This window comes from Lontra canadensis, unplaced genomic scaffold (assembly GCF_010015895.1).
Source record: "Lontra canadensis isolate GAN:19392208 unplaced genomic scaffold, GSC_riverotter_1.0 scaffold12, whole genome shotgun sequence".
Lineage (NCBI taxonomy): Eukaryota > Metazoa > Chordata > Mammalia > Carnivora > Mustelidae > Lontra > Lontra canadensis.
The window spans coordinates 6,817,912-6,826,885 of record NW_022631006.1 but is presented as its reverse complement, the minus strand read 5'-3'; the positions used below and the strand labels follow the sequence as shown (position 1 = coordinate 6,826,885).

Genomic DNA, 8,974 nt, shown 5'->3' with positions numbered 1-8,974 from the left:
CCTCCCCCACAGCAGGATGAGAGCCTTTCCCTCTGCAGCTCTTCCTCATACAGCCCTGTGCATCTTTCCACCTCATCAACTTTTCATCTCTTTGCAAACAGAATCGGGAAGTCTCTCCCTCCTCCCTGCCTCTCTCTCCTTCTCCTTTGTTATTAGCTTCATGAGTGGGGATGCTAATGTATTCACTAGACAATGTCTTCACACCACTGTTTCCTGTAATTACAGTCGGTGCCCTCCCACCGTCCTGGCTTATTTGGCTGTAAAGTGCTTGGAGGAGGGACAGTGTGGACAAAAGACACAACACAGGCTGAGGTCGAGTAGTGTAATGTTAACATCCAAGAAAGTGAAACAAATAATCACCTCTGCAGCAGGTCATTAACAACTAGTAACACACAGAGGTCAATGCCACCAGAGCTTAAAAAAATTATCAGTACAACTGAGGACCCTCCACTAGAGGATGAGGAGCTATACCCACATTGCCAGCAATAGTTCCCCCAAGAAATGCAAGCAGCCACATCCACCCTCCTTCAGGGGGTAGAGCCACTATATTTGTCATGTAGATCAGCCACACTGTCACTGGAGACTCGGATCCAGCCATCCTCCCGGACATGGTAGAGGTTGACTGTGCCTCCCGAGTAGGCATCTCTGTAGGTGGCTTGGTAGATGGCTCGACGGGCCAGATCATAGGCCTGTTCCACCTCTAGGTCATAGGAGTAACCCCGATCCATGACCCCATAAGCATACACAGAGCCAGAACCTACAGAGAAGGTGGCCCCCGAGATCCGGTTTCCTTCACTGTCCACATAGTAGAGGCCTGGAAAGAGAGGTGAGGTTAGCAGGAAAAAAATGATCATCTCTTTTGACATCTAATTCATTCTCCAAGAAAAGTTCTCTATCCCTCTTGAAACCCAGGGGAGACCAACAGATAATACAAGAAAATAATACTTTGGGGGTACCTGGGTGGCTCAGCCGTTAAGCGTCTGCCTTCAGCTCAGGTCATGATCCCAAGGCCCTGGGATCCAGCCCTGCATCGGGCTCCCTGCTCAGCAGGAAGCCTCCCTCTCCCACTCCCCCTGCTTGTGTTCCCTCTCTCACTGTATCTCTGTCAAGTAAATAAATAAAATCTTAAAAAAAAAAAAAGAAAGAAAGAAAATAATTTTTCTATAAAATTACTTGAAAAAAAAAAAAAAAAAAGCTGGGGGCGCCTGGGTGGCTCAGTCAGCTAAGCACCTGCCTTCAGCTCAGGTCATGATTCCAGGGTCCTGGGACTGAGCCCTGCATTGGGCTCCCTGCTCAATGGGGAGCTTGCTTCTCCCTCTCCCTCTGCCTGCTACTCCCCCTGCTTGTGCTGTCAAATAAATAAATGAAATCTATTAAAAAAAATAGCTGAAGGAATAAAATTAAATATTAAGATTCCTGGATTCTATCTCACATTATTACTGCTTTACTATCCTCACTGCATAACCAAAAAACAAGTATAATCCAAATGACTTAGGTTTTCTTTTCTTTTTTTTTTTTTAAGATTTTATTTATTTATTTGAGAGACAGAGATCACAAGTAGGCAGAGAAGCAGGCAGAGAGAGAGGAGGAAGCAGGGTCCCGGCTGAGCAGAGAGCCCGATGCGGGGCTCAATCCCAGGACCCTGGGATCATGACCTGAGCCGAAGGCAGAGGCTTTAACCCACTGAGCCACCCAGGCGCCCCGGTTTTCTTTTTTTTAAGGTTTTATTTTTATTTATTTGAGAGAGAGAGACAGAGACCACAAGTACAAGCAGGGGGAGCAGGAGACACAGAGGGAGAAACAGGCTTCTTGAGGAGCAAGGAGCCTGATACAGGGCTAATGCAACCGACTGAGACACCCGGGCACCCCGTGACTTAGGTTTCAAGCAGAGAATGTCAGCACTGTGGAGATAATGTTTAAAACAATTCTAGCCCTGGGGTGCTAGGGGTGTTCTCTCTCAAATAACTAAAATCTTTAAAAAAAAGAAAACAGGGGCGCCTGGGTGGCTCAGTCATTAAGTATCTGCCTTCAGCTCAGGTCATGATCCCAAGGTCCTGGGATTGAGCCCCACATCCGGCTCCTTGCTCAGTGGGAAGCCTGCTTTTCCTTCTCCCTCTCCCCTTGCTTGTGTTCCCTCTCTTGCTGTGTCTCTGTCAAATAAATAAAAACTTAAAAAAAAAAAAAAAAACTTACAAAGAAAAAAACAATCCTAGTCCTCAAAGTTTAGACTATCTGGGGGACAAGACATACACCGCATAGTAGGAGAGAGCCTAGAGTTCCAAATTATATCGCAAAAACCTGCACTGTCCAATATGGGAGCCACTAGCCGTGTGTGACCACTGAGCATGTGAAATGAAGCTGGCACCACACGCTGAAGTGCTAACATTTTGGATCTATAAAATAAAATATATACTATTAAGATTTATTTATTTTAGGGGCACCTGGGTGGCTCAGTCGTTAAGCATCTGCCTTTGGCTCAGTCATGATCCCAGGGTCCTGGGATCAAGGCCTGCATAAGGCTCCGTGCTCTGTGTGAAGCCTGCTTCTCCCTCTGCCACTCCCCTTGCTTGGTCCCTCTCTCTGTCAAATAAGTAGATAAACATTTTTTTTTAAGATTTTATTTATTTATTTGACAGACAGATCACAAGCAGGCAGAGAGGCAGGCAGAGAGAGAGGGGGAAGCAGGCTCCCCACCAAGCAGAGAGCCCGATGCGGGGCTCCATCCCAGGACTCCGGGACCATGACCTGAGCCGAAGGCAGAGGCTTTAACCCACTGAGCCACCCAGTGCCCCAATAAATACAATCTTAAAAAAAAAAAAGATTTATTTGTTTGAGAGAGAGTGCGTGTGCACACAAGGTGGAGGGTCAGAGGGAGAGGGAGAGAGAATCCTAAGCCAACTCCAGGCTGAGTGCGACCCTGAGATTGCAGCTGAAACCAAGAGTGGGACACCTAACTGACTGCATCACCCAGGCACTCCAAAATACATCATTAAAGTTAATTTCTCTTTATCTTTAATTTTAAAAATGTGGCTACTATAAAATTTAAAATTACATGTATGGCTCACACTTTATTTCCATTGGACGGTGCTGGTATAGATCAGGGGTTGGCCAGGCCAACTGCCCGTTTTTGTAAACAAAGTTTTACAGAGACACGGCCATACCCATATGTGTACATATTGTCTATGACTGCTTTTATGCTAAAGCAGGAGAGTTAGGTAGTTGAAACAAAGACCATATGGCTTGCAGTCCTACATTATTTACTATTTGGCACTTTATGAAGAAGTTAGCTAATATTTACTACAGATGAAAATCTAGACAAAGATTTTAATAAAATGTTTACCAATTCCACTACCTGCTGGATATTCCAACAGGATGCCTTTGTCACCAGTTCAGATTCAGACCTCCTATCCTCAAATATTTTCAGTGGTTCTCCATTACCAACCAAACTCATCTCTCTCTATGCTCCACCAGCCTACACTGCCTCCCATGTTCTCAAGTTCTGCCTGCCAATAGGATCATTATTTTTCTGTTCCAGTGGTTCCAATCTCTCACTGTGCATCAGAATCATCTAAGAAGCTTTTTAAAAAGATGCCCAGGACTTACAACAGGTATTCTTACAACAGGTATTCTATTCCAGTTGTTCTGGGGTGGGGAACAAGTATGGGACTTGTGTTTTAAGTTCTCTAGGTGATTCTAATGCAACCCAGTTGAGAACCAGTCTTCAGGTTCAAGGATTCCAATGTCTACCTCAAACTAGTCCCTCCTCAGTCCCATGACCACTACCTTGCCTAGTGGGCTCACTACATGGTTCCTCTTTAGCTCTCCAGCTCTATGGATCACTACTCCTCTTCACACAACCTTAGTTCTGATTAAACTGGGCTTTTGGGGGTGCCTGGGTGGCTCAGTTGGTTAAACGACCGCCTTTGGTCCAGGTCATGATCCCAGGGTTTCTGGATCAAACCCTGCATCAGGCTCTGTGCTCAGCAGGGAGCCTGGCCTCCTTCACCCTCTCCCTCTGCCGCCACTCCCCCTGCTTGTATGCACATTCTCTCTCTCCCTCAAATAAATAAATATTTAAAACAAACAAACAAACTGGGCTTTCAGTTACTCCTCCCAAACCGCATGCTTCATTCTTCCCCCCTTTGTCCACCATGCTTCCCTTCTCTCACTTGCACATCCTATTCAACTGCCACTTATCCATGAAGTCGTCCTGAGTCCTCCCATCAGAAATAATCTTTTTCCTCAAAACTCCCTCAGCAGTATATCGGTTCTTTTACAAATGGCATTCATCTCATTTAGCCTCGTGTTAAGTAATCTGTAATCATTTTTCAGTCATCTGCTTTTTGAGGCAAGGGACTGACTCATCCTAGATGAGATATGCTGTAGGGAAGGATTCTTGTGAAGGCATGATTTAGGTTATGCTCTAGCTTCTCAGGTTCTCTTTGCTAGCCAGCATCTGTACTCTCGTACACTGCTTCCGTCCCCTGGAACAGACCCAGTAGCTAAGGGTACGAAGCAACAGTTCCAAGATGCTTCCCTGGGCCACACAAAAAATGTATGGAGCTGTTCTTTCACACTTTTCCCAAAAAAGCATCTCAATTTCCAAAGTAACAAGCTATGCTCCTCTCTCACATCCACTTTTTTTTTTTTTAATATTTTATTTATTTATTTGAAAGGCAGAGATCACAAGTAGGCAGAGAGGCAGGCAGAGAGGGAGAGGGGGAAGCAGGCTCCCTGCCGAGCAGAGAGCCCAATGCGGGGCTCGATCCCAGGACCCTGGGATCATGACCTGAGCTGAAGGCAGAGGCTTAACCCACTGAGCCACCCAGGCGCCCCTCACATCCACTTTTTTAATCTTCTTATTCACCCTCCACTGAACAGTGAACCGAGAGCTTCTAAATCAAGTGGAAAAGTGCTGGGTATCCTGCAGTTGTTCGACAGAAAAAAACTAGGTACTCAGTAAACAGGTGAATGAATGAAGCAAGAACAAAAGGGAAGAACAAACTACTCAAGCATGGAGGGGGAAAAATTATACAGAAAATGACTAGCTATATTCCAGCTTGATAAAGAGACATCCAAAACTGGTCGAAAAGCTGAGGTGCCGGGCAGGCTCAGTCTGTGTGGAGTGTGTGACTCTCCATCTCAGGGTGGTGAGTCTGAGCCCCATGTTGGGTGTAGAGATTATTTAAATGAATACTTAAATGAAACTTAAAAAAAAAAAACAAAACCTGGTTGAAAAGGAACTGACATCAGATGCAAGGCTGAACTTCCTGGCAAGGTTTCTATATACTAAAAACAGAAAAAGGCTAAGGAATTTATTTTAAGAGATGACAGAATAGGACCTAGGGTGATTCTATCAAGCAAGGAAAGGATCAGCCCTAAAGGCCCCTTCTAGGCCAAAGACTCCCTAAAGGAAAAAAGAAGAGAAATGATTAACTTCCTGTATATTAGAGTTTCACTGTCCAGGACAGTGGCCACTAGCAACATGTGGCACTGAGCACTTGAAATGGGGCTAATCCACATGCCAAATGATATTATTTTAGGTGTTCTGGATTAAATGAATCATTACAATGTCCCCATCTTTTTACTTCTTAAATATATCCATTAGACAATTCTAAAAAATTGTTATTGGGGCGCCTGGGTGCCTCAGTTGAGCATCTGCCTCTGGCTCAGGTCATGATCCTGGAGTTCAGGGATCCGAGCCCTGCACCTGGCTCACTCCTCAGCGGGGAGTCTGCTTCTCCCTCTCCTACTCCTTCCCTGCTCAAGCTCATTCGCTCTCTCAAATAAATAAAATCTTTAAAAAAGTTATTTATTCTTATTATTATTTTAAGTAAACTCTACACCCAATGTGGAGCTTGAACTCACCACCCTGAGATAAGTTACATACTCCACTGATAGAGCCAGCCAGGTGCCCCTCCATAAGACAATTTTAAATTACATGTGTGGTACACATTATATTTTTATTAGAAAGCACGGACTGGAGTTTGTATGTCTGCTATCCAATTTAATTCTCAAATACACTCTTTGTAGGTCTTACCATTTTATGGGAGAGAAGGAGAGAAACATAATGTGCCAGACATGCTTTACATGTATTACCTCCTTTAACCAAGGAAACAGATGATGAAACTGACTGGGAAAATGAGCAGCCAAAGTAAGGTCACGTGGGGTAGTCAATGACACAGCTAGTCTAAGCTCCATGCCCTCTCCTACACAGTAGTGCCTTCCTTGAACAAGGAAAGGGTGGAGAACCTAATCAACACATCCCCAGCGCAGACTCAAAGCCCTTTCATTCACCTGTTCATCCAACCCCTCCTCTCTGTAGTGCCAGCCCAAGAACCAAGTGCTTTGCAGCTTAACTCACCAGGGCCTCTCTTATCCCAGCCACAGATCATGGTGCCCATGGACAGCCCCATGCCTTTATACTGATACACCATGTTGGCAAGCAGCTTGGAGGCAGCTGCTACCGAGATGCGTTCCTTGTTTCGAAGCTCATATATTCGACATTGCCGAGCCAACAGCCGCTCCCAGAAGCTGCAATCCGCTGCGCCCCCAGCCATGGTGCCCAGCAAGTAGGGATTGATCTCTATCACCTTCTTTACTGTCTGGGAGGCTATATAGGCACCAGCTGTGGCCCGAGAGTCTGCTGCAACAATGACTCCATGTTGAAACTGTTAAGATCAGAGGAAAACACAAAGCAGGTCACATCAGACCACAGAAACATCCACATTTCTTTTTGCATCAGTGGAAAACCAGAATATCTTTCTCTGTCCTTTTACACTTCACAAAATGCTTTCCACATATTAGTATCAACTAAACTTCACATAGATCCCACGACATGGTATAACCAGTATTAACTTCAATTTCATTTTATAGATCAGGAAACGAGTTCAATGAGATCCAATGACTTGCCCAAGATCGTACACCTGGTTATTGTAAAGCTGATCAAGAATTCCAGTTGTCTGGCTCCCGCTACAGTGTTCCCTCCCATAATTCTTTCCCTCATCGCTTTTCAATTACCCTTGCCTACTGGGGACCCAGTAGTTAGTTAATGGTTAAACATCCTTTCCTCTACCAATATTCATTGCTTTGAAGCCTTCCCTTTCCTGAACCGGAGTCATAGGCGTTGCCTAGGAATCAACCCAAGCGGCCTCGGGTTTCTTTTCCCCCTTAACCTCGGCCCCACGGTCCTACGGCTAGAGCGAGAACCGAAGCCTCTCAGGTCAATGAGACAGCGAAACCACCGGGGTCGGGAGGACAGGCCCGAGGCTCCCACTAGGCTCCGTGGTCGCGGCCCCCTTGGGCTCCGGTCCAGCCGGAAGGCCGGGAAGGTCGGCAAGGGCGCCGCGCGCGGGTCTCAGCGCGGCGCTGCGGTTGGGTCCGCACCTTGAAGGCCAGGGTGGTGGTTCCATGAAGCATTTCGATTCTTGGCTCCTCCGCGACACCCCAGTTGGGCGCGGCCAGGGTCAGCCCATCGCTGGGACTCCCTGGACCCAGGTCCAGCAGATCCGAACGACCCCCGAGTCCAAAAAACCCGAGCCCGTTCACCGGTAGCTGCCTCTCCAACACGCTGGCCAGCGCCATGTCTAGTAAGGGCACAGGAAACTCGCTGCGAGAAGGCCTACTAAAGAACAGCCGGGCAACGCCTCGCCGTCACAGCTTCACTTCCTATTAAAGCTATCCCAGGGAGGAGCCATTTTAACTACTGGCAACCACGCCTCCAAAAACAAGAACCCGATGCCAGGGATTGTTTTCACCGAGGGGATAAAAATAAATGCCTTAACTTCCTCTAAATTTTTAAAGGATGTTGTTGTCATCTTTACTTTCGTCAGGCAAGCAATACCGGATTAAATTCACCTCCAATTCATAGGAAGCGATCAGAAACGTCCTTGTTGCGTAGGGGAAGTGAGGCTGGCCATCTTTGAGAAGGGCGTGACTAGTTGAAAATCCTTTCAGAACCTTTAATACTAAGTCGTCCCCGCCCTGCCAGGTGTCCAAGCAATACTTTACATCTGGGCAGCTTTAGCATCCTGTTAACGCAACTGAAGTTGCCATTTTGTTTAAGGGCACCCCGTAACTGGGTAAAATAATGACGTACTCTGAGGCCATTTTCCTGTGAAGTTAGTTAACCCCCAGTAGTTTGTGGTAAAAATTGCAACAAAATAAAAGCGCTATACCTCTTGTTGTTTGATAGCATTAATCGCCACACTACCCAACTTCTGTAACATAACCAGTTTTTAAGATTTAATATTCTCTTTACTCCCACCCTGTGGTGGAAATTCTAAGTAATGTATTGCCTAAAAGGCAGAAGAATAAAGAAGGAAACGTATGGGACCCACTTAATCCACAAACTAGATTCTCAATTCAGCTCCAATAACTGAGTCAATAGTCATTTACCATCTTAGAGCCTGGAGGAAGGCTGACGATCGGTAAAAATGTATCAAGAGTTTCTCTAACTTAGGCTTGCTAAAACAAGCTCTTTATTAATACAGGAATGTGGTATTTATCATTGTCTCTCCCTCTCTTCACCCACCTTCATTTTTCAACCCTTTGGGGACCCATAACAAACAAGGAAGTGGGCAAGTGTATGAAATGTTGCCTCCTGCTTTATGGTTCTATGAAGTCTATAAAGTCAGTGGCCTTCCTTGTTGGATTCCAGCAGCAACATCCATCAATATCTAAATTCCCCTTTCCTCGGATGCCCAACCCAGCCCCTCCTCTTCCCCAGCAGACTCTGACTCTGCATATGTTGTATTTTTAATGCTGAAATTTGGCAACCCTTTCCAAGCCCAACCATCAGAATGTAATGAAGCAGAAGATCTTTTTCTGCGTCTCACACTTGGATGGTGTGGAAAATTCGGAGTGCCTCCGTTTATAGAGCAGGTATTATTTTGCCGTCCCCCCTGCGATGCAACTTGTCCTCTTCCTGACTCTCCCCTGTGGTTCGTTCACACTGCCACTAATAGCATTTGTA

General features: G+C 45.9%; 1 protein-coding gene across 1 annotated transcript; it reads right to left on the bottom strand.

Annotated features, from left to right (window-relative positions):
- Positions 1–308: 308 nt before the first annotated feature.
- On the bottom strand, positions 309–7,613 carry PSMB5 (proteasome 20S subunit beta 5). The gene is made up of 3 exons (XM_032856387.1): positions 7,387–7,613; positions 6,365–6,671; positions 309–814 (listed from the first exon to the last, which is right to left on the bottom strand). Exons 1-3 carry the CDS (start codon positions 7,582–7,584, stop codon positions 528–530), a joined length of 792 nt encoding a protein of 263 aa, XP_032712278.1. The 5' UTR covers positions 7,585–7,613; the 3' UTR covers positions 309–527.
- Positions 7,614–8,974: the final 1,361 nt, after the last annotated feature.

What these genes read in the sequence shown, in the direction of transcription:
- PSMB5 (XM_032856387.1), bottom strand. Translation starts at nt 7,584, where the DNA reads ATGGCGCTGGCCAGCGTGTTGGAGAGGCAGCTACCGGTGAACGGGCTC. An exon ending in CCACCACCCTGGCCTTCAAG is followed by an intron (nt 6,672 to 7,386) that starts GTGCGGACCCAA and finishes TGATCTTAACAG; the next exon opens with TTTCAACATGGAGTCATTGT. An exon ending in CTGGGATAAGAGAGGCCCTG is followed by an intron (nt 815 to 6,364) that starts GTGAGTTAAGCT and finishes CTCTCTTTCCAG; the next exon opens with GCCTCTACTATGTGGACAGT.